Source organism: Triplophysa dalaica, chromosome 11 (assembly GCF_015846415.1).
Source record: "Triplophysa dalaica isolate WHDGS20190420 chromosome 11, ASM1584641v1, whole genome shotgun sequence".
In the NCBI taxonomy this organism is placed as follows: Eukaryota; Metazoa; Chordata; class Actinopteri; order Cypriniformes; family Nemacheilidae; genus Triplophysa; species Triplophysa dalaica.
Genome location: NC_079552.1, coordinates 2,476,630 through 2,499,641, shown reverse-complemented (window position 1 = coordinate 2,499,641; position 23,012 = coordinate 2,476,630). Strand labels below are relative to the sequence as shown.

The window sequence follows — 23,012 nt, the reverse complement described above, 5'->3', positions numbered from 1 at the left end:
CGCAAAATATGAGAGTATGAGCACAAGTAGGTTAAAACAAAATTGTATTGCAATTTAAAATCTCCCTATTTCTCATAATCTAAACTCTTACGATTTTACTAGTTTTACAAATTTAGTTTTAAATCCAAATGTAGATGTACACTAGGACCGGTTTCACAGACAAGGCTTTGCTTAAGCCAGGACTATATGCCTTGGTGAAATTAGGATTTCTAACTTTCTTTTATAAAAATACCATAGAAAAAAATATAACTGCATCTTGGGACAAAACAATGACACTGACAAATTTTAAGATATGTCAGGCCAAGTTATTTTTCCAGTTTAGACTATCTCTGAAACCAGGCAGTAATACTAAAAAAAGTATGTAGGCCTATAGGACAAATGTACAAAAATTGTGAGAAATAGTCATAGCCACAAAAATGTATTAAAAAGACAATGTATGCATCAGAGTTGCAGTGCATTTCATTGCAATGGCTATTTGTCAGTGCTAAAGAGATGCTATGAGACAAAACTTTCTTATTTTTACAAATTGACAACTGACAACCAGTTAAAGACGACAGTATGCGAATACTTTGCTATCTCATAATGCTGAGGTTTATATAATTTTTTTAAATAAGGAAATCATGTTAATAAATAAGATGACAGCGCGCTACATATGCTGGCTTTCCAAATCAACTGCGCATGCGCAACTTAAGGCCAGTTTCAGACGGAAGACTGCGGAGAGTATCTGTACCTAACTGCGAACCACGGGAAAAACTCAAGAAAAGTGCAGGTAAGAAAACTGTGAACTATAGCGAGAGACAAATAATAACAATTCTTGATACGTTCACATATTTTCCAAAATGTGTATTCACTCATTGGGCTTAAGGATCAATAAGATCGATGAAGCAGATATGCATAAGAAACGCAGCCGACCGGACATTAAGGATTAAGCGTCTACATCTTTAACATTCGACGGTTTCGCACGACATAATGGGAATATGTAGTTTTAAGCCGTTGTGTTAAATACCACAAGTGTTTTTCTTTATACATTCGTCGTAAACATGACAGAGGAAAATCCTTTGTGTGTCATTTGTGTTTGTTTCAGGCAGATCATGAGCGCGCTGCATGTGCGCAGTCACTAATGTTGCGTCTCAAATGCGCAGACATAGCGACCACTTACATTTTTATTCCTCGTATTGGCAGACACTTTTATCATAATCATAACCGACTTACAGTTCATTTACACTGTACATTTTTTCATCTGTGTGTTTGTTCATTGGGAATTAAACCCAAAACATTGGCATTGCCATCACAGTGCTGTCCAAATGATCCGTGATCAACAAATTCAGACTTCACAAATGATGAGTGAACTAAAACTATGCAAGTTAAAATCTAATATGTAAGCTATATCCTGTAAACATGTGGTTTTAGGTCAGATCAGAAGGATGTCAGGCTTTCTGGATGGGATCAGGTGTGGGGAATGTGATTGTAATGTGGACTGGAGTGAGAAGAGAAACACTATTGCCTCCATCGCAGCTGGAGTTCTGGTATGTTTTCATGATGGTGTATAGTCCTGTTTTTTGACCGTCTCTAGTTTTTTTATTCTTCAAGCAATGATGATGATACAGTAAGCATATCACACAGTATGCGCTTAATTCTTAGCTCTAATTTTAGCCTACCTTTTTTTACTGATTTCCATTTTTCTTGCAAATGCAGTTCTTCACAGGCTGGTGGATCATCATTGACGCAGCGATTATGTACCCTAAAGAGGAACAGTTTCACCATGCATACCACACGTGTGGAGTCATAGCAACAATAGCCTTTCTCATGTGAGTTATACCTGTTTTGATTCTCTCTTGCTTCCTCAAAGGAGGGGAACAAAGTCTCTGTTTTGACTGTATTTACACAGAATATCTTTGTGACCGTGACACACATTACGCTCTTATCTTTGAGGTCTGCCCTAGATTTTTCGAGAACGTTATTGCTACTGCCACCATGACAACATTGTTAAACTTCCTGTGTATTTGATTGCAGGATCAATGCTGTGTCAAATGGTCAGGTGAGAGGGGACAGCTACAGCGAGGGCTGTTTGGGGCAAACAGGTATGTGTTTTTAACATATTGTGTGCATTATGAAAGCAGTGTAGTGTAACTTCTCAACAACGTATTTGAACTGAATTTTAACAATATAACTGCACTGAGTTTGCTTGGGATATTCAAATAAAGGAATAGTTCTCCCTTAAATAACAGTCTGTTTGCATAAAGTTGAACACTTCTGTCGTTAAGTCATTAAAGTGAAATTGTAAGCGATGTGAGGCCAATTATGGCGTTCCATATTCGGAATCTGTGCACTGCATTTAACCCTCCCAGTGCGCACACACACACAGCAGTGAGGAAAGTGAAAGTGAAAAATGACATATTTGTCAGGTATGGTGACCCATTCCCGAAATGTGACCTCCGCATTTAACCCATCCAGAGAGTAGTGAACACACGCACAGCAAGTCGTGAACACATGTACACCCGGAGCAGGGGCTATCACTGCAGTAGAGCATCACTGCCCGGGGAGCAAGTAGGGTAAGGTGCCTTGCTCAAGGGTACCTCAGTCGTTACCCGCCGGCCCGCTTATCATTCACTCCCCCCACCTACAATCCCTGCTGGTACTGTGGCTCGAACAAGCAACGTTTAGGTTAGAAGGTCAAGTCTCTAACCATAAGGCCACGACTGCTCCAAATTAAATATTAGTTACTGTATGTGAACCCTTCAATAAGTTGAATTACTGCTACATACCTAAGCTAACCTGATACTATTGAATTGCTAAATCCTTTAATCTTCTGCCATTTTAAAGCAAATACAGAAATATCAATGTTTTTTATTGACTTTTGTCAAAAAGTAGAAAAATGTTGATATGAAAATGTTGTCATCTGTGTCTAGGTGCCAGAGTTTGGCTCTTCATTGGCTTCATGTTGGCGTTTGGCTCTCTCATCGCCTCTATGTGGATTTTGTTTGGGGGTTTTGTTGTGACTAGTAAGATTCCTTGTTCTTCATTTTTTTGAGAAAAGACACACACGTTTCACAGGTTTTACACATGTGATCACATGGGTTTTTACATGTACTCCCATTGATTGCAGGTGGAAATGCACTGTGTATCAACACAAAAGTGTTCCAAAAACACATGTGTTCACATTTGATTTTTGCACATGTGAATTTCATGTGTCTTTACTGTAAGTGTAACAATCCAAATATGTATTTTATGTAGTTTCTAATACAGTTTTTTTCTCTATTTTTATGATGAACAGAACAAAAGGATCTTTCAGTGTATCCCGGTATTGCTGTTTTCTTCCAGAATGCATTCATCTTCTTTGGGTAAGACTGGAAATTGCAAGGAATACATGTCACTTCCTCACCTGCCTCTGTAATTTGTGATCTTATTGTGTATTCTTCAAGCTACAATTTTTTCTGTGTTGCTGTTTATAATCACTATGACACTAAAATGCAGTTTATTATCTCCAGTACTGACCCGTTTATATCTCATATAGATCCATTTCAGTACGGTTACATTATCAAAATGTGGAAAACGCTGTCTTGCATCATATTTTAGAATTGATTCCATGAATACTGGATATATATAAAACACACTAAAATTTGTGATTTGAACACTGATTTGTGGTTGACCTTGTCTCTCATGCAGTGGTCTGGTGTTCAAGTTTGGACGAACTGAAGACCTATGGCAGTGATGATACCTTCCGTCAAATCCCACAGTCCATCAACACATAATTCCTCTGTACTCTGACTTATTGCTGCTTATTGGCTATCTCTATTTTATTACCCCTTAAATATCTTCCTTTTTCCTTTCTTTCTTATTTCCTGTGTGGCCAAAGCGAGTGCAAAGTGAAAAAGAAATGCATCAAGTCCACACTCTTCTGTCTCTCAAGTATACAATAAGATTCCAATTCTGGAACATGTTGTAATTTTAATGATTAGAATCAGCACCGGCATTGTGTTTACCAATTTTGAGAAAATACAAATTGCTGCAGTATAGATTGACACAAAGTTAAATATGCTCAACAGAGCTGATAGTATGAATCTCACTTCATAACCCATATTATTACATTATCAATTAGCAAAAAACTGTGATTTTCCGCTTTCACTCTGCACATAGACGAAATCTGTTATAACCAAAAAATATTTTTCCAACTATACGTTTTTTTTCTGTTGTTAATTGCATGTAAATCTTGACTTTCATCAAACACAAAATTTGTGTAATATAAATGCTTAACACAAGTGAGGATTTGAAAACACCCATATTTGCCTGCATTTTTTATGAGTCCCATTTTATGTATTTTCTATACAGGTTTTCCACAATCAATACAATTAAATGAATATTCCAACCATTTATGATTACCAAAAATTATTTTATAGACATTATACTCACATAGAACTTTTATGACTGATTTATTATTTTGTGACTAGGAAACCGTACATTCACTATCAACATTTCTTTAACTTTTCCGAGGGCCTTCCATGGCTCTGGTTAAATATTTTGTTTTGTGGAGATGTTTAAGTTCAGCCTCAATGTTTGGTTTACCATGTGGGGGGCTGTGTAAAAATGTTTTAAGAGAAGCACAATTTTTATTATTTCAGTGGTTGCGGGGAAATAAGTTATTTCGGTCAGAGAAATAGACTCGTCTTTTAACATATTTTTTTCTAAGCATTTAAGAATGTAACATTTTTACGTAATCCCTGTACCTCTTTCTGACAGAAAATAGCAAAACTTCTTTCAACTGTGGGTTTAAAACAAATAAAATGACTGTAAATATGTATAAAGCTTATTCTGATTGTTAAACTCATACACAGATAAACAACATGAATTCCATTTAATTTCATGAGGTTAGATTTATATGATACGTTATTTGGTCATGTTTTTTATAAGTGTGATTGTGTGGCAAAAAAAGCTCCACTTTATGTGTCTGCTGCCACTAAAGTAAATGAAATGAGCGTCAACGTCCTATGGCTTTGTCATTTTCTCTGCAGTTTAGACAATTAACTATTTTCAATTTAGCTGTAAAATGTTTATTTAAGCAACATATCTCTCTCTCTCACACACTCACACACACATTGTGTTCATGATTTTGTCTGTAGCCCTCAGTGTCCTGTGTCCTGACCTTCATTTCTCCACCACCAAATTTGGAAACTACATAAGAAATAAATGATTGATTAATCAAATGCTAAGTACAATTTAAAGTAAATAATTTTACAATTAATGGTACTGAAGGGTATGAGGATTAAAACGACCAATCACCTTCCAGAATGCCTGGTCATCGAAACACTTCCTGTCCTGTTGAGGTCTCCAAATGCTCAGTTTAAGAAACAGTCCTGCAGATCATCATTGGATTATGTATAAAGCTTAAAGAATTCTTGCGGAGTATTTGAATAAAAGTTTGAACTTTGTATAAAAGTGTAATAAAAGTTTGAATTCGTAGCAGATCTGTTAGAGGACTGTGAGTGAATGAACTGGTGAATGGATCAGTGGTATCATACCTGTGGCCATACCCCTTACAAGACTCATGCACAGTGTTATGAAGAGAACACAGATGTGATGCACAGCAAACTCCAAAGCTCTTAGAACAGGTGACACACAGAGTCAACATTAATTCATTAGAAACATATAAATACCATAGTATTTTACTGCTATACCATGATGCCCTTCAAGGAACAGTTCACCTTCAAAAGGAAAATTCTGTAATTTACTCACCTTGCTGTCATTTTAAACCTGTGTGATTTTCTTTCTTCAGCAAAACACAAAAGAAGATATTTTGAAAAATGCTGGTCCCGATTGACTATTATTGACACAAAACCAATGCAAATCAATGGGGATCAACGGTTTTCTGTTACAGATATTTATCACAATATCTTCTTTTGTGTTCGGCGGAAGAAAGAAAGGCATACAGGTTTTGAAATGCAAGGGCGTGTAAAAAATGGCCGAAATTCCATTTTGAAGGTGAACTATTCCTTTATTGAGTTTTTTGGACACCCGTTTTTATATATTTCATATGATAAAATCAAAACATAAAGTGAGATAAAGTTTTACATTGTTCTTTCAGTACTGGCCACCCGTAGAAATAAATGAGCGAGCCATCCGAGAATTCCAGGTATGGCATGAACGTTGAGGACACCACAGGTGTCATGACACTCAAAAGCTAACAGCATGTGACCCTGATTGAAAAAAAGAGATCACGATAACATCTGGAAAATCTGTAAGTCATTGACCATGTTGAAGAGATCGTACAAAACCCTTGACTCTGTTTCACCTGTGGAACACAAAAGAAGATATTTTGAGAAATGTCTTAAAGTGGTATTGTGTCTATAGTGGCCAATGTTTTTTCGTTACCAACGTTCTTCAAAAAATCTTCTTTAGTGTTCCACAGAACTAAGTCACGGAAGTTTGAAATGACATGAGGGGGATTAAATGATTTAATAATTAAAATCATTTTTGGTTGAACTTTCACTTTAACTTCTCTGTACAAAAAATCTGATTATTCAGCTCACATTGAAACACAAGGATTTTGGGATTGCAATAACATTCTTTTATTAATGTGGCTTTACCTTCATGTACCGGAATCCCAGGGATGATAAAAGAGCGGCACATAGGCCAATCGTCATGGCAATCCATGGAGTGTGGACTGCTGTCATGGCAACTCCAATAGCAACACCCCCAGAGAGGACAGAGCCCTGGACATGCACCTGGTTAAATTATTGCCACAAATGGTTACTATTGGTCTCTTGGATAAATTAAACAAGTTATACATCATGTATTTAAACATTTCCATCAACTGTCTAATCATTGCAATTCTGTTCAACACTTCTGCATCCTTCTACAGACACTCACCATGTTCATTTTTCCTTTCGAGCTTGTGAGCATAGAGACCGTCATCGCCACGACAACACTGACAGCCAGAGATAGATACGTCCCATAAATCACGCTAAGCTTCAGTCCTCTATCCCACTTCTGATATACAACTGCTGCGTTAAAACTGGGCCAGAATATCCACAAGAATAGTGTTCCTGTGTAGAGAGACAGAGAGCACATTTGATGTACATGATCCCGCAATGGATTTGTATTTTGACGAGCCAGGTTTCTATTCGATGTCCTATCTCGTACTCATGTAAGCTTGATTGACGCTACTCACCTAACATAGAAAATAAGCCAGTCCTGCGGTCTGTTTTCTCTTTCTCGTGTTTTGGTTTGATTCGGTCTCTGTGCAGCACCCATGATGCCATCACACCAAAAAAGCCTCCGAAGATATGCAACAGCATGATGCTGTACAGCAGATCTGCCTAAAACATGAATTCTGTATAAATTGTTGCTTTCACTTAATGTTTCTGTACAAAATAGTATGTTTAATAGCACGTACGTTTAATCTTAGTTGTTGCTTGAATGTATAGTTTTACTCTGACATTTAAAGAGGTCTTTCTGAATTTCAGTTCTGCTAATTTAAACATAGTATTGAATACTATAAATAGTGTTGGGACTACAGTATAGATGCATATTTTTTGCAACAATATACCATTAAAACAAGTATGTTTTTAATTCACATGGAATGTTGTCTAGCACTTTGCGTTGGTTGAAGTGAGAACAAAACTAGTTGGAATATTAAGAAATTCCCCTGAAATCCCTGTGGTTTATCTAAGAAGGTAATACTTTTCTTACACGGAGCAGAGTTTGCAGGATCCACTGGTTGACCACGAATCCTGTGACCTCCAAAAGGGCCATAAGCAAAAGCTGGACCGGATTTAATTTTCCATGGACCGCTCCCATCGCAATCAGGGCCGAAGCTGCACAGAGCTCTGCCTCAATAACACTGCATAAAGAACACAAATAACATTTAGGGTGATAGGCCTAACTTTAACTACTACTACAACTACTTTAATTGTTTTGTTCAGATTTGTTTGTGTGTTTTTACCTCTTCATATTGATGTAGATCTCTCTATTGTGGTGGCGTTGTGGCAGCAGAAAGCCGTTCATCAGGACGGACCACTGAATGGCCATTGCAGCCACAAGCATGTTAAACCCTGATCCACTAAAACCGTATCGTACAAGGAACGTGGCCAAGAATCCAAAGCCCAAGAATATCATCACATGGACATCTTGGAATTCTATCAAGAAGATTGCGTTTCCAATATTGGCAATGTGTCACTTTTAGGATGGGATAAAAGCAGTCAAATAGAACTTCAATGTCTTGTGAGACATTTTAATGGTGGTCAGTGCGTACTACAGAAATGCCCCTTATCTACCAAAAGCAGAGATGTCACGTCTCCCCACCCCAAGAGCTAGATGACACACAATTACAAACATTTCAACTTGTATTCTGTTCAACATTCTGGATTCTACATGTCTTAAATTTGACATTTTAAGGTGGTAGTAGCATAGACATTTACCAAGAAAATCATTCAAAGCGAACAAATCATCTCTTTGTTGTCTGTTTTATCATTAGTATATGAGCTAAACATAGCAGGCCAATGAAAAGTGGTCAGATTGTGTGTTTTTATAAACAATTAAAGATATATCCTGAGCTGAACATTGAATGCAAGCTGAACGGATTCGTAACACACCAATACCAGTGTAAAGCAGACTTACTGACCTGCATATAAGAGGATGAAGGTCTTTCTGTCAAACTCTCTGTAAACTTGATCCTGATGCTCTATTTTCACAAAAAAGACAAAGAGTAGGAGAAAGATGATTTCCAGAAGCAAGGTCACAATCGGAAGTCTTGAGCGAAGACTGGGGGCGTACTGAGGAGCCATTGTTACTGTGACAAACTCTGAATGTCTGCAATCTTCTCCAGCAAGAGATGAGTGAGTCCTCATACAGAGGACAGACGTCACATGAAAGGGGCATGGAGGTGTTTGTCTAGAAAAAGGCAATTGTGTTAACATTACACGTTTTTTATATAAAAAGAAATGTTTGATCACATTCATCACACGTTTTTTTGTGTTTTCGAGGAAACATTTTAAGTTTTTACTTCATCATTTAAATTAACTTTTTATTAATGCATATGTTAAAGACACAGCAAAACATCACCATCTATTTAATTTTAAACCAAACCTGGAAAACTGTGAAATTAGGAAAAAAATCCCATTCACACACATAAACATATATTAAATATTATTTACTTTAACAATGTTTTTAAAAATGACATTAAAATGTACTGCACAGGCGCAATTAGCAACATGATCAGTCATCAAAACATTAATACCAAATAAGAGTTAATAAAACATTACAATCGTTTTGTCTATAGGCCAAGTAGCATTTGACAATCACAGACGTCAGTTCTCAGCGTACGTAAAAGCGTGACGTTGAGTCCCGCCCAGATCCATCCTATTGGTTGGTGATCACTACCTGATTTGTCCACAAATACAGCGATTGGTCGGGCTGCAAAACCTGTCAGCCGCCCCGTTTCCCTTTCTTTGGTACGGTGTCAGAGCCGTGTCACGACGCTTCCTATTGGCTATTTCTTATGGCAGTAAAAATGAAGGGGTTCTCATTGGCTCAGTCGCCTGTCAATCACACCTGTCTAGCTCAACCACTGCGCGTGTCTGTGCGTCTGCGCCGAGAAAAGGAGGAGGGTCTTCCACTTTTTATTTATTTCTTTGTTACCAGCGGAAAAAAATAACTACAGCTGCATAATCTAACGAGGGACCGCCAATGTTCCCCTTCCGAATAAGACAGAACCCTGGACCATACTGTTGAAGGTATCAAAAAGCCCGATTTAAGGGGGCGAGGATGAAGCGGCGCAATGCGGACTGCAGCAAGCTCCGACGGCCCTTAAAACGGAACCGAATCACCGAGGGGATCTACGGCAGGTACGATCCAGACCTTCCGATGGAACCGTTAGAGGTCCCGAACTAAACAAAAGGCCCCGTCTTCGTGGTCTTTGTCGTCCGAGATCTCGCACCGAGGCTGTAAATCATCTGTTTGTGTCAAGCTACGGTCAACAAAGCTGGTTAGAGGCAGACAGTCTTCTCCGAAGAAATGAATTAGCCGCCGTAGGCCTCGTCGCGAGGATCCCAGCGATGCGCTTTAAAAGAAAGAAACCCGCGAAAGAGTGCTCGAGACCTCGCCGTTAACGTCAGTAGCTGTCAATCATCAGTTTCATTGGCCTGACAGGACCGCTAGTTTGTTAGTAACCGACACAAACGCAATTGTCGATCGTGATTTGACTTCACAAGACTGAAATGATTTCGTTTGCAAATCGTAGATGTAAAAATTCAGCTGATAACGCGAGCTTTATTTAAATGTTAATGATGGAGACTAAATAACTAAAGTTTGCATTAGTATTCCTCAGATGTGAAACTGTGCTAGCAAGGTAACGTCACTACAATACATGTTCCTGTTTTGTTATCAAGTGCAATTCACGTTACACGTCAAAATAACCAGTACCGTAGCACACTTGTGTGCAGAGACTAGTTCATAATAAAGTAATCTTTGTAAATAATATATTTCCTGTTATGTATTCCTAATATATATATATATGCTGAATGCATAGTCGGAAGTTTTGTTTTGGCAGCTGTCAGTTGCAGTTAAAAGGTCTGTCAGTCATTTTAACATTTAACCAACGAAGGATTATTGTAGTGCTAACTGCTGTTTTATTTTCTTGGATATTTATCTTTAAAATCCTCTAACAAATCTTGTCATTGAGAGATTGGCGTGTTAGTCTCTGTGTTTGTCTGTACTGATGTGTTGTCAGGGAGCATCTGACCCGTCAACCCTATGCGCTGTTGTCTTGTGATTTTACGTCATCATTTCCATTGATTTATATATTTGCTGTTAGTATAACCCCTATAAAGCAGAATTGAAATCTGTGTCTGATGTCAGGTTGTTGTTTGCTACTGCTAGTGTATTGCAGGTCACATCAGGTGTGTTTTAAGCCGTTCATCTGTTGACCGCCACAGGGCAGGTAGATAGTCAAGGCTCGGGGTGTTCAAGTGAATCAAGATACGTTGGAAACAATAACAGATTATTGTTTTAAGCATGTCACTACTGGTTCTGGGGAATCTGGGGCTTGTTGAAGCGATTGTAGTGAAATATACTTACGAACTCAAAGGTAACTGTATTGAAACCAGAAGAACCGTTGAAGTCTCTCTTTGTTGTTGTTGAAGAAACCATTTTCTCACCCTTACTGAGTTCTGCAGAACACAAAAGGAGATATTTTAAAGAATGTTGGTATCCAAACCTTGGCCCCCATTGACTTCCACTGTATGGAGACAATTACGGAGACATTTCTCGAAGTATTTTCTCTTGTGTTACACATAAAAAGCCTTTCAAGTTTTGAACAACAGGAGGGGGGATATATGAGATAGAACTTTGTTTTGGCCTTTAAAGTGATAGTGCGTCTGTCATTATTTACTCAAGTTGTTCCAAACCTGTTTAGAGTAAAGGAAGAAATTTGGAGGAATGGTTCCAGTTTTCATCCTTGACTACCACAGTAGAATGATAGTCAAAGGTTTCCCAGAACTGTCTGGTTTCCTAAATCTTCCTAAAAAGCAAATTTTGTGTTCAACAGAACAATTATACATATATATATTTAAAATAAAAGGTTAGACAATATTTTTTCCTACTGCAGTAGTCAGGGGTGGCCAAGAAGAGTTTGTACAAATATTCGTCCAAAACATCTTTCTTTGTTTTCAGCGGAACAAATTGTTTTATACAGGTTTGGAATGACTTGAGTGTGAGTAAATGGTGACATTATTTTCATTTTTGGGTGAACTATCTCTTTAAGTAGCTAATTGCCAAAGAAAAGCACATTATAGTCATTGCACTATAGTGATGCTTAAATTTATATGAGCAGCCAGGTTATCCAGTATGTCACCCTGCCCTGTTCCCATCTTTCCAGGGTGATGCTGTTGGTTCCGCAGAGAGATTACGATGTTGCTTTGCTCACGCAGGGTAAATGTCTGGCAATGTTCTGCCATTAAAGACAGTTTGTTAGACTTCACCCGTTCTGCTGTCAGTATCCGTTATTTTGCTTGACATTGAGTATGTTGGCCTCTTTAAATTAGTGGCTCTAGAACTCGGTTCCTATTACCATATGGTTGACAAAATATTGCATATGATTTCAAGTCTGCATCTGGGAATTATGTAAATCGGTAGTCTCAAACTTTTAATTTGAACTTTGTTTAGTCATTATAAAGAACAATTAAGGGCCTTTCGTGTTCATATATGTTTTACAGATTAAATGGTGTATGAGTTCGAGAGAATAAATATGTGAACTGAATGTTGTTTCTGTACGAGCATGCGATCTGGTGGTTTATATAAAGTAAATATGGAAATTCCTTGTTCCTTGTATTGTTGTTCTCTATACTCTATTAAGTGCACACTTGAAAAAAGTGAGATTTATTCTCAAAATGTTCGAACTTATTCTGACTTCAAAATGGTTTCTTTTCAGTTCATGATACCTAGGCTGTGTGGGCTATTGACGTAATAGATTCTTTCTGAAATTGAAGTTCTAAACATAAAGTACATGTTTTTATTCCTGACTGGTAGAATCACATAACACCAACATCATACCTTTCTTCTCGTTTCATATTTTGTTTGCTTGGAAAATTAAAGATTTGAAGTAGGTTAAATATGTACGCAATGTAGAAAACTGTTAGACGAATTTGTACAAACTGTGCAGTGATGTTTCACTTTTAGTCATTGTTATTTGGTGGGTGTTGTGGTGACAGAAGAACAAAGATAAAGAATTTTAAAATGTCATGTTATAAAGCTATTGTACTGAAATGAAAGCTTTAAAGCACCATTTGAATTTTATTTTGAATGTACTTTTTTTAATGGTCAACCCCATTTTACATTTAATTATTCACATCACTCTGTAATAACATCTTTGTTTTTGAATATATTAATCTATTGTGAACTTGATGATTGATCTTGAGTTACATTAATAACATTATCTCGTATTGGATGTGTTTTTATATTTGGGATTTATATTTGGGATTTTAGAGTTGGGATTGAATGAGCATAACAGCCCAGATCTACCAGTCCAGTGACTGTTTGTTGTTTCTTTGTTACCGCACAATAATAATTTCTGTCATCAAATTGCTATTAATAGTGTCTTCAACACTTGTCGGAGCTGCAGTACACCTGTGCTGGACAAACATTCAGAGCTTGTTGGATGGATAAATAATCCTGTTGAGCAGATGAGCTGAAATGTACATTTTGTTTCGGAAGCACAAAAAGGCAGTTGCTTTTGTATTGTTTGTGTTTGTCACCTCTTATGCATATGTTACCCTGGACCACAAAACCAGTCTTGAGTAGCACAGGAATTTGTCTGCCAAAAGTCAACTTCCATTGTTTGGGTCAAAATAATAGATTTTTCTTTTATGCCAAAAATCATTAGGATTTCAAGTAAAGATCATGTTCCATGAAGATATTTTGTACATTTCCTACCTTAAATATATCAAAACTTTATTCTTGTAAGTGGAAGCAGCAAAATTGCAAACAAAAATTGCCCGAAACACACCTACAGACTTCTCTCGCTGCCGTCCGTTATTTGGGAATTATCCACTCAAGTTTGGTATCTACATAAAGCTTAACATGTTTAAACAAACCTGTTTCTTCTTAGCAACGGCCTGCTACAGCATAGCAAAGGCGATTTTCTCAATATTTAGATTTTCTTTCACACTCCTATTCCAGATATTTAAATAGTTTTGTCTCGGCTAAAGATTGTCTTATCCTTATAAACCGTACATCATTAGAAAGCTAATTCAGCTTTCAGATGATGTGTAAATCTAAACTTCGACATGGAGTTGTCTTTCAATAAAATAATTATTCCCAACTCATGATTGTGTGATATTCAGTCTTTCATAATATTCTATTCATATATCCATATTAAGTGGTTTTACTTGTATGCTATCTCTTATACCCTCATAAAACATAATCCAGTTCCATAGACCATGTGTGCTTGTTTTTATAGTGATCTAGTATACACATTTTGAAATGTACCATTGATTAAACGGTGGCTGATAGTCTTTCTTTTTTTTCCAGTACGTTCCTGTATCTGAAGTTTCTGGTGGTCTGGGCGCTGGTACTGCTTGCAGACTTTGTTCTGGAGTTTCGCTTTGAGTACCTCTGGCCCTTCTGGCTCTTCATACGCAGCGTTTATGACTCCTTCAGATATCAGGGCCTGGTGAGTGTCATCCACATATTAGCACTAAATAACTGAAGCGAGAGATCACCCAAAGACATGTTTTGTTATTTACTCCCCTCTCATGTTTGTATTATTATATCTGTGTAACACCAAAGGAGATCTCTTTAGCATATAACAAGTGGATGGCAGGGCAGCTCCAATAAGGACCAAAAAAGCACCATGAAAGTTTATGTGACTTGTGTGCTGTGTCCTATAATAGCATGACAAGACTAAGAAAGTTGAGTCAATGACGATACTTTTAGGGCGCATTTTGCACAGAACCTGTTCTCACTCATTTTCATCTCTTACTGTATGTCTTTCATGGGAAAGGGGAAGTTGAATGAGTTTGTGGGTGAATAAATGATGACAGTTCTATTTTTGTGGGGACCTCTTGAATTGTCTGTCGCACTATAGGACAATTCTGACATTTTACTTTACATTAGAAAAACGGTTTCAAAGATGATTATCTTTTAAATTGACAATAGTCCACATGCGACTTACACTAATGTGTGTCTCTGTGTGTGTTTTAGGCCTTCTCAGTGTTCTTTGTGTGTGTGGCGTTCACATCAGATATTATATGTCTGCTCTTCATCCCAGTGCAGTGGCTGTTCTTTGCCGCCAGCACATACGTATGGGTGCAGTATGTGTGGCACACAGGTAAGAGCATCACACCTGTTTGCGACATTTCCATCCTGCCATCATGCACAGAGGTTAAATGATCATTTTAAGTAACTGACAGAAATATTCAATTTCCTTTCTGAAATCACCATGGTTACCAAACGGATAAGATCGGGGTTCTTAATAAAACGCTTCAATCACAGAGGCCCGCGTGTTAAGCTTCACTTGTTGGCGTGTTCATCTCTATCTCTGCTGGTTTCTCTAGCACAATGAGGTTTACAGGAGTTAAACGGTGTTTACAGTTGACAGCTACTTTCAGGCTCCAATCTAAACTTCTACAGCACTTGTCCATTGGCAGACCTCTGGAGAGGGCCATTGTCATGCCGTCGCTAGCTTTATTATTTTCTATCTTCATACCGCACACAGACTGTGAGCTTGCAGCTGTACTCGTGCTTATTTCTGCCGCTGTGACAGAGCAGCTCCGGATCTTGGCGTCAACACAAGGATTTGCCTCAAATGGCTTGTTCACTGCTTTGTTCAGAGCTGACAAAGGTTGAATCTCTCAAAAATATGGCCGTTTCACAGTTTTCCTCACACTCAAAAGAACATGCAAACATGACATGTACAGTATGTGTGCTTTTCTCACTTTTATTACAGTCACTTACTGTTGTAATGGTTTTGTCTGCTGATATTGTGAGCCCATCTTTAATTTCCACTCTCTCATGTCTCTACAGAAAGAGGGGTCTGCCTCCCCACTGTGTCGCTGTGGATTCTTTTTGTTTATATTGAGGCAGCTATTAGATTTAAAGATTTGAAACACTTCCACGTGGACCTGTGTCGTCCGTTTGCAGCACACTGGTATGTCAGTTCCTCTTTACACTGGTGTCAAAAACACTGATGTTGATTTTAAAACCGTTTCTGCTTCATCTGTTTAGTTCCTAATAAAAGCATTTGTGTAACGTGTGGAAAACCACCGAATGGGTGTGTCACCAGTGAAATAAGTGGCAGCGCCTGAAGTGTATTGTTATTGGGAGGAGTTATGATTTGTGACTAATAACTAATAAACCCGCTGCCTTGTGTTCCATGGAACAGATCATATCGCTTGTTAGTTTGTATATGTAATTGTCAAAGGACTGCTCATTTGTCATGTTTAGAGAACACTTTTTTGAAACTAGGCCCACATTTACTCCTCAACAAAATCAACATGATTTGAAAATACTAATATCCGTGGCTCTGTTGGATTCAGGGTTATTTGTTATGCTAAATTTACTGTTAACTGGTGAGTTAGTGAGTCTTTTTTAAATGATTAATTTATAGAATTTGTTTATAAGAGTCTCAGTTTGTGAATCAGGCCAGACTGGCAGTGTTGTTTCTGTTGCAAATGAGGCGTCGCTAACAGTTTGCATTTCTTAAATACACAAACATCATTCCTAGCATGCGTTTACACAATCAATGCAAATCACTTCTCTTGTGTTCATACATGCAGTATTGGCTACCCCGTAGTGACGCTGGGCTTCGGTTTTAAGAGTTATGTCAGTTATAAGATGCGTTTGCGGAAACAGAAGGAAGTGCAGAAAGAAAACGAGTTTTACATGCAGCTGCTGCAGCAGGCACTACCTCCAGAACAACAGCTCATACAGAGACAGGAGAGAGAGGCAGAGGAAGGTAAGAATGAAACACCATAGGGAATAAAATATAAATAATGGATTCTTCTGTCATTTACTCAATCTAACATGCAGTGTGACATTAGCGGTATTATTCGCTAACTTTTTAAAAAACTCTCTCTCCCTTTAATGAACAGCAGCGTCCAAAGGACTGAATGACACAGACTCGCCAGCAGTGGCACAGAACGGCTCGGCGGGCGGGAAAAAATCCCCATCCAACACTTTACCAGAGCTGGAATACAGAGGGGAAGGACGAGGCAAGAACGAGTCCAAAAAACAACACAATCACAATCAGAACCATCACAGCAGCACCAGCAGCAGCATCTTGCCGTCGGTGGACAGTAAAGCTCAGGAGATGGAGTACATGGAGAACCACATCAACAGTAAGAGACTGAGCACCTCAGATCTGCTGGGCAGCACTGAGAACCTGCTGAAGGAGGAACACTCTTCATCTTCCTCTTCTTCCTCATCCTCCAACTCCAATAAAAATTACAAAAATGCCAGCGGAGGAAGCTCCTCGCCAAGAGGGCATGGAACAGCAAACGGCAGCGTGCCGTCCTCCTCCGGGCCCTCGTCGTCCTCGAGTAAGGGGGACAAGAAACAGAAGTGTGGAGGAGGGAAGAATTCTGCATCTCACAGAGACCCCGTGGAGAACTGCATTCCCAACAATCAGCTGAGCAAACCTGAAGCGCTCATCAGGTTAGTGTCGCACAACACGCCTTTGTCACGAAGCTTAGCGCGCACATGGCAGCTGCAGCTGCATGTGCAAAAACAACAAACTTGCAATTTATTAAGTTTGTCTCTACATTCGTTCCAATTTTACCCAAACCTCCTTCATTTGACCCAAAAGTGAATAACATTGCTTTCACATTATCAGGAATAACAGCGTGTCATCCTTTCACAAACCCTCCGTAGATTATCAATGTAATGGAATTGCAGCTTTTAGCGGTTTAATGATCATACTCTACAATATTGATTTTAATTTATTAGTTGAGCAGCATATTTTTGGATGCTCAAAAGGTTTTTACACGCAACGCTTATTCACTTTAATCCAAATGACCGGGTGTATGCGCGACCTAAATTGTGCGTGTTTGGGTGTCAGGCTGGAGCAGGACGTTAAGAAGCTGAAAGCAGACCTGCAGGCAAGCAGACAGACAGAACAGGAACTGCGCAGCCAGCTGGGATCTCTGGGCAGCTCTGAACGCAGCATACGCTCTGAGCTCGGACAGCTGCGACAGGAGAACGAGTTGCTTCAGAATAAGTGAGATCCGTCTTGACAACAAAGTCCAAATTAGACAGGGAATCGTACCTCTGTTAATGCAAACTGTGTGTGTGCGTGCAGGCTTCATAACGCAGTGCAGGCGAAGCAGAAGGATAAACAGACGGTGGGGCAGTTGGAAAAGCGCCTGAAGGCCGAACAGGAGGCTCGGGCGGCAGCAGAGAAACTGTTAGCAGAGGAGAAGAAACGCAAGAAGCTCGAGGAGGCGACAGCGGCCCGTGCAGTCGCTCTCGCTGCTGCAACTAGGTGCTTTTGGCATTTCATTCAGTTTTAATATATATTGTGCACAACTCTTCTCTTTGGTCTTTCCCTTGATAGTTCTAACCCTATTAAATAGTTTAATAGTGCTGTTTGATAAGTTTTACGAGCTGTATTTCGTGACTTTACTATTTCCTTTCCTTTTACTGCAGGATATGTCCAGTTTATTGAAATATTTTTGCATGTGACCGAATCTGTGTATGTGTTTCTTTTAGAGGTGAGTGCACTGAGTCTCTGAGGAGGAGGATTTCAGAGCTGGAAACAGAGTGTAAGAAGCTCACGCTGGACATCAAGGTGAAAGAGGATCAAATCAGAGAGCTGGACCTCAAAGTTCAAGTGAGGAGATCATGCTCACATTAACTCATCACTATCCGCATCTCAAACATCAATCATTGTTTCTGCTTCTTTCTGTCACACTTCTCTAGGAACTGCACAAATATAAGGAAAATGAGAAGGACACAGAGGTTCTGATGTCAGCGCTGTCTGCGATGCAGGATAAAACCCAGCACCTGGAAAACAGCCTCAGTGCCGAGACCCGGATCAAGCTGGACCTGTTTTCTGCGCTAGGAGATGCTAAAAGACAGCTGGAGATCGCACAAGGTCTTACATCCTCTTGAAAACACACTTAGTCTTTTGTCTTTTTGTTTATTTCATTTTTTATAGTAATATTTTTGGAAATATTCACTATATTCATTCATTGTTGATATTACTCTTCCATATATTCTACTGTGTTTTACATAAGAGAATGGACGTTTTGTTGTTAATTTAAAGATAGGATAACAAATGTTATTTCGGCCAATCTCATATTAATCTTGAGTTCCTATACAGTAGTACTGCATACGTCTTATCTTCAAAGAGTATTTAATTTGATCAAATTTATAAAAGAGAGAAACAATTGTACGATTATTTCCTAAAAACACGAGCTGCTGGAGGCAGGGAGGGGGATGGAACTTCAACACGAAGCACACAATACACCATCGCATTAATCCCTTTGTGTTTTGTACATTATGCACGTACCCGATTGCAAACAAAACAGACGTCTGACTTCGTTTCACTTAACACGTGCGGTACATGTTTGGCATCTTTTATCACTGGGACCGTGCCATCTATCAGTTTCAAACGGCCTCCAAATCCAGCGTTATATGCAATGTTTATATAAAATCCATCACTGAAATGCCGTGAAGAAACATACACACAACTTCTCTCCCTAACGCAAGTGTAACAAGCTGCAGGCCCACAGCACAGCCAATCTTGATAAGCGGGTCTTCCTATCGCTTGTAAATTGGCGCGTGGGCGGGCTATTTATTTTTGCCTTCCGGTGGACTAGGAAAGGAATAGGATCCTGTTATGAAACAGGGATCCAGATTTATAAAAAACTTTCTGAAACAAGTTCTTTATCAAGCGATGAAATACTACTTCATGCATCCAACTGGGTTTTTCACAAGTTGCCCATGTTAAGCATGAGAAGCCAGCACGTTTGAATGTGTAAAGAAGTCAGAATGCATGGAATAGTATGTTACCCCATCTTTAATGGTAAACCATTTCCTTAACATTGAACAAATGTTTCTCTAAAAGAAGATGGATCGTGTCGTGTCATGTTTTAGTCATTTCGGTCAAATGAAATTAAAACACTGAAGGTGTTTCTGCTCTGTGTTTTTGCAGGTCAGATCCTACAGAAAGATCAGGAGATTAAAGATCTAAAGCAGAAGATAGCGGAGGTGATGGCTGTCATGCCCAGCGTGGTGTATTCAGCAGATACTGGCAGCATGACCCCAGTTACGCCCCATTACTCATCCAAGTTCATGGACACCAGTCCATCAGGACTGGACCCAAACGCGTCTGTTTACCAGCCCATGAAAAAATGAATGCTTGTTTTCCACCACAACAGACCTCCGATCTATCTGTCATACACGCATACAGACAGACACACACACACGCACACACACAGACACACACACACACAGTGTTCTCTGGTTTCTTTTTTCCTCCATAGGCCCAGATTCAGATTCATCTTTGGCATGTCTGTGGCTCAGATAATTTTTTTCGTCTTCTATTACTACAGCTCTTTGCCTGGGCAGAAGGATGTTGTATTGTGTGACTGTCTTTGTTGTAGTAAAAAAACAAAAGACAAAAAAAGGAAGCTTTTAAGGGACATCACACGTCAAGTAGGAAACTACTGTTTCTTTTCTCTTGTAAATATCTAGAAACCTCACAGAAGTTGGTGAGAATCCTTCCCTCAGTCAGTCAGAGACCACTTCCATTTTGGTTCTCGTTTGGATTTCGGCCTTTTGCTTTTCCGGGGGGATGGAAAGCAGGACGAGTGTAAGATCTGTTGTCCCGGGTGCTCTACCACATATCAGAGATGTTGTACCGCAAGAAGATTTTCCTCAAGAATATCACCATCTAAGATGACAAGAATGTAATGTCGGACCCTTTTTAAAAAACAAAACAACTTGGCATAATTCAACCAAATTGCGTGCAAATGATTTTTGATGAGTATCTCAGGATGGGACAAGCTTTGCTATTTGTTTGCTCCTCGTGGTGCAAAGCGACCAAGCCAAGCCGCGTTGTAGCCGACCACACGGTGCAAACATGCAGACGCTCGCCCCCCTAAGAAGTCCCACAGCGTTATTTACCAATAACAGATAATCAGTGCCTTCATACGGGACCTCATTGGTGTAACTGAAAGATCTCTTCCCCTCCGCCATGCCTCAACCGCATCCCCTTTGGTCACCATGGTAACAGCCGGACACATCACAAGCCATCGGTGTGATGACTGTGCTCCCTCTTACAAACCGTGCTTGTTATTTCGGTCATTTGTTTACATTTATTTATTTATCCAGCGTTGCACTATTGGGCTGTTGACTTAAAGCTCGCAAGGGAATATGTTAAGTATGAAAACGCACGGCACTCTTCTTCCCCTTCGTTTCTTATGGTATTAACCATCTTTCAGTATCAGAAAGCTACAGCGTGTGTAGTCCAGTGCCAACGATGTCGTACGGCTGTAGTTTTATTGAATGAGAAAAGTGTTTCAGATCCATCAGGTTGGTCCAATGATTGAAATAGGAGCGTATTATTATTATTATTATTATTATTATTATTATTATTATATAGATTTTGTCTCATTGTCAGGTAAATACTTGGTTGTGCCACTTGATGGCGCTGTTGTGTTGAGAAAGTATTTCCACTTTACACAACCTATTAGGCTGTAGTCTAAACTTGGAAGTGTTTTCAAGGGATTATTATGATCATTGTCTAAATGGATACGGATTTAGACTTAGTATCTATGTCTGCTAAACATTAAGTATTACTGAGTGAATGGACAATATCTTGACCAAACCCACCAATTGGCTAAACCTTCCTATAGGCTACAAATTTGTGTTTGAGGTAAGAAAAGCAGGATTTTGCCTTCTCCCAATCAGAGGAAGCACTTCTGAGCTCAGGCCAGTTTCTTAAAATGGTCTCCATCTGGTCAGCTGAGCAGTTCTGATGTGGATAGTATCAGTGCGGGGTTTCTGTGATAGTATTTCGTCTGATTTATGATGGGTGGGAGGGGAGGGAGGGGTATGTGATATTGTAGTGCTCACGAGATGGTCGTTGTTTTTGGTGTCTGTGTTTTTTAAACTATGATGTGATGGAGGACGTGGAAACGTTCGTGATGTCCATGTGGCTAAAACGAAAGAGAAAAAGAAAAGTTTCAGTTTTTTTGCCCACTGTCATTTCTCTCTCTTCTGTCTGTTTGTCAGCCAGACCTTTGGCTGCGCTCTCGGTCTCTGTGAGGTTTCAAGTAATAAAACGTTTTTTCTGGCAGTTTTGTTTTGTGTGGTCTTTTTATCATTGTGAGAAGATGCTTAAAAGAAGGGCTGTCGGTTCATTGTGCTTAGCAGAATATTTTGCCGTGTAACCGGTCTTTTAATTTGATTTAATTTAAAACCAGATTTTAATTTATAGGCACCATCGTCACCAAAATTCACATTTTAAGATTTCAAAAGTTTTAAGATACCTTACTGACATGATTGATGGTTAAGGCTACTTGCATTAAACAAAACTGACATTCTAAAACTACAAACATTAGTGGAAAGTGGAAATAAAATAAGGAGCTAAGAAGAACTAAGAAGTAAGTGCATAAATAATGACTGAAATATAGACTATTAAAATACAAAAATACTTATATTTTAAGCAGAAGCATGTGAAAGGAATAAAACAACACTGGATGTATAGATGGTTTCATCGGAAGTACGCGCATGGCCTGAAGTTAACCTCTGGTCTGTTTGTTTATAACAATTTATTTTATATTAATATTATTTTATATTCATGTTTTATTGTATATTTATGGTATTGTACAATTATTGCACAATTGATGTTGTATATTAATTGTATTCAATTAAAACTACACAACAGTTATTGATCCTTTGCGGATGTCTACATAACATACTTTGTGGAGGTCTAAATGACATGTATACATTTAAATATATGTCAACTTAAGTTGTGTTTTCTATCATTTTTAGGAGTATACATGCTCTTGAGATCCCACACAATAAAAATAGACCTGAATTTTATACTTCTTGTAGAATTCTGGCTGGTTGTTAAACTTTGTTATGAATTCGGCATCTTCTGATCTTAACTTTTATGGTCAGTTTGACTGCATTTCTATTGGCTATAACTTCATTTAATCTTGTCATAGATTTATGCAAGTGTGCGTTGAACTTGCCATATATAATTTACATGCTTTTACATACCATGCACCTGTATTTACATATCATGCAATCTTTCTTTGTTGACATGATCATATTTGTATTTCTACCAAGTAGCAATTGAAAGTGTTTCTAACTAACCAGAACAACTTGGATCTAAAATACTTGACGGATCACTCCTACACAGCTCACCAAACATATCCAGGTATTCATTTTGCATTTATTTTGTGTTTACTATAGAAAGTATACTTCTGTTATTGTGTATAGTACAAATATGTAAAAAATGGTATAGTTTTATTTCATTATTTTTATTACCCCTTCAACGGTTTTCCCATCTC

General features: G+C 38.6%; 3 protein-coding genes across 6 annotated transcripts; 2 read left to right on the top strand and 1 right to left on the bottom strand.

Annotated features, from left to right (window-relative positions):
- The first annotated feature begins 686 nt into the window (after window positions 1-686).
- tmem50a (transmembrane protein 50A) lies at window positions 687-4,369 on the top strand. The gene is made up of 7 exons (XM_056760261.1): window positions 687-769; window positions 1,411-1,526; window positions 1,696-1,808; window positions 2,014-2,081; window positions 2,910-3,002; window positions 3,275-3,341; window positions 3,667-4,369. The coding sequence occupies exons 2-7, from the start codon at window positions 1,425-1,427 to the stop codon at window positions 3,710-3,712; spliced, it is 489 nt and encodes a 162-aa protein (XP_056616239.1). The 5' UTR covers window positions 687-769; window positions 1,411-1,424; the 3' UTR covers window positions 3,713-4,369.
- Window positions 4,370-5,032: 663 nt separating this feature from the next.
- rhd (Rh blood group, D antigen) lies at window positions 5,033-9,491 on the bottom strand. 4 transcript variants are annotated; one of them, XM_056760259.1, is made up of 10 exons: window positions 9,376-9,491; window positions 8,618-8,886; window positions 7,940-8,132; window positions 7,687-7,837; window positions 7,166-7,313; window positions 6,865-7,040; window positions 6,582-6,719; window positions 6,067-6,191; window positions 5,517-5,596; window positions 5,033-5,351 (listed from the first exon to the last, which is right to left on the bottom strand). In XM_056760259.1, exons 2-10 carry the CDS (start codon window positions 8,841-8,843, stop codon window positions 5,236-5,238), a joined length of 1,353 nt encoding a protein of 450 aa, XP_056616237.1. In that variant the 5' UTR covers window positions 8,844-8,886; window positions 9,376-9,491; the 3' UTR covers window positions 5,033-5,235. The 4 variants fall into 4 exon arrangements, with proteins under 4 accessions (XP_056616237.1, XP_056616238.1, XP_056616236.1 ...); XM_056760260.1 differs by lacking the exon at window positions 9,376-9,491 and adding an exon at window positions 9,258-9,327; XM_056760258.1 differs by lacking the exon at window positions 9,376-9,491 and having other exon boundaries at window positions 5,033-5,169; window positions 5,278-5,351; window positions 8,618-8,940.
- Window positions 9,492-9,588: 97 nt separating this feature from the next.
- Window positions 9,589-21,790, top strand: maco1b (macoilin 1b). Its single transcript, XM_056760256.1, has 11 exons — window positions 9,589-9,839; window positions 14,020-14,161; window positions 14,692-14,818; window positions 15,514-15,637; window positions 16,266-16,444; window positions 16,581-17,142; window positions 17,546-17,704; window positions 17,786-17,968; window positions 18,196-18,316; window positions 18,406-18,580; window positions 19,643-21,790. Exons 1-11 carry the CDS (start codon window positions 9,760-9,762, stop codon window positions 19,843-19,845), a joined length of 2,055 nt encoding a protein of 684 aa, XP_056616234.1. The 5' UTR covers window positions 9,589-9,759; the 3' UTR covers window positions 19,846-21,790.
- The last annotated feature ends 1,222 nt before the right edge of the window (window positions 21,791-23,012 follow it).

Bases quoted from the DNA above. Each gene is read 5' to 3' on its own strand.
- tmem50a (XM_056760261.1), top strand. From the start codon at position 1,425: ATGTCAGGCTTTCTGGATGGGATCAGGTGTGGGGAATGTGATTGTAAT. The intron at 1,809-2,013 runs GTGAGTTATACC...ATTTGATTGCAG, and splicing joins GCAACAATAGCCTTTCTCAT to GATCAATGCTGTGTCAAATG. The intron at 3,342-3,666 runs GTAAGACTGGAA...TCTCTCATGCAG, and splicing joins AATGCATTCATCTTCTTTGG to TGGTCTGGTGTTCAAGTTTG.
- maco1b (XM_056760256.1), top strand. From the start codon at position 9,760: ATGAAGCGGCGCAATGCGGACTGCAGCAAGCTCCGACGGCCCTTAAAA. The intron at 15,638-16,265 runs GTATGTCAGTTC...TCATACATGCAG, and splicing joins CGTCCGTTTGCAGCACACTG to TATTGGCTACCCCGTAGTGA. The intron at 18,317-18,405 runs GTGAGGAGATCA...ACACTTCTCTAG, and splicing joins AGCTGGACCTCAAAGTTCAA to GAACTGCACAAATATAAGGA.
- rhd (XM_056760257.1), bottom strand. From the start codon at position 8,912: ATGTTAACACAATTGCCTTTTTCTAGACAAACACCTCCATGCCCCTTT. The intron at 7,838-7,939 runs GTAAAAACACAC...TTCTTTATGCAG, and splicing joins ATCTACATCAATATGAAGAG to TGTTATTGAGGCAGAGCTCT. The intron at 5,352-5,516 runs GTATGATACCAC...GATGATCTGCAG, and splicing joins TGTAAGGGGTATGGCCACAG to GACTGTTTCTTAAACTGAGC.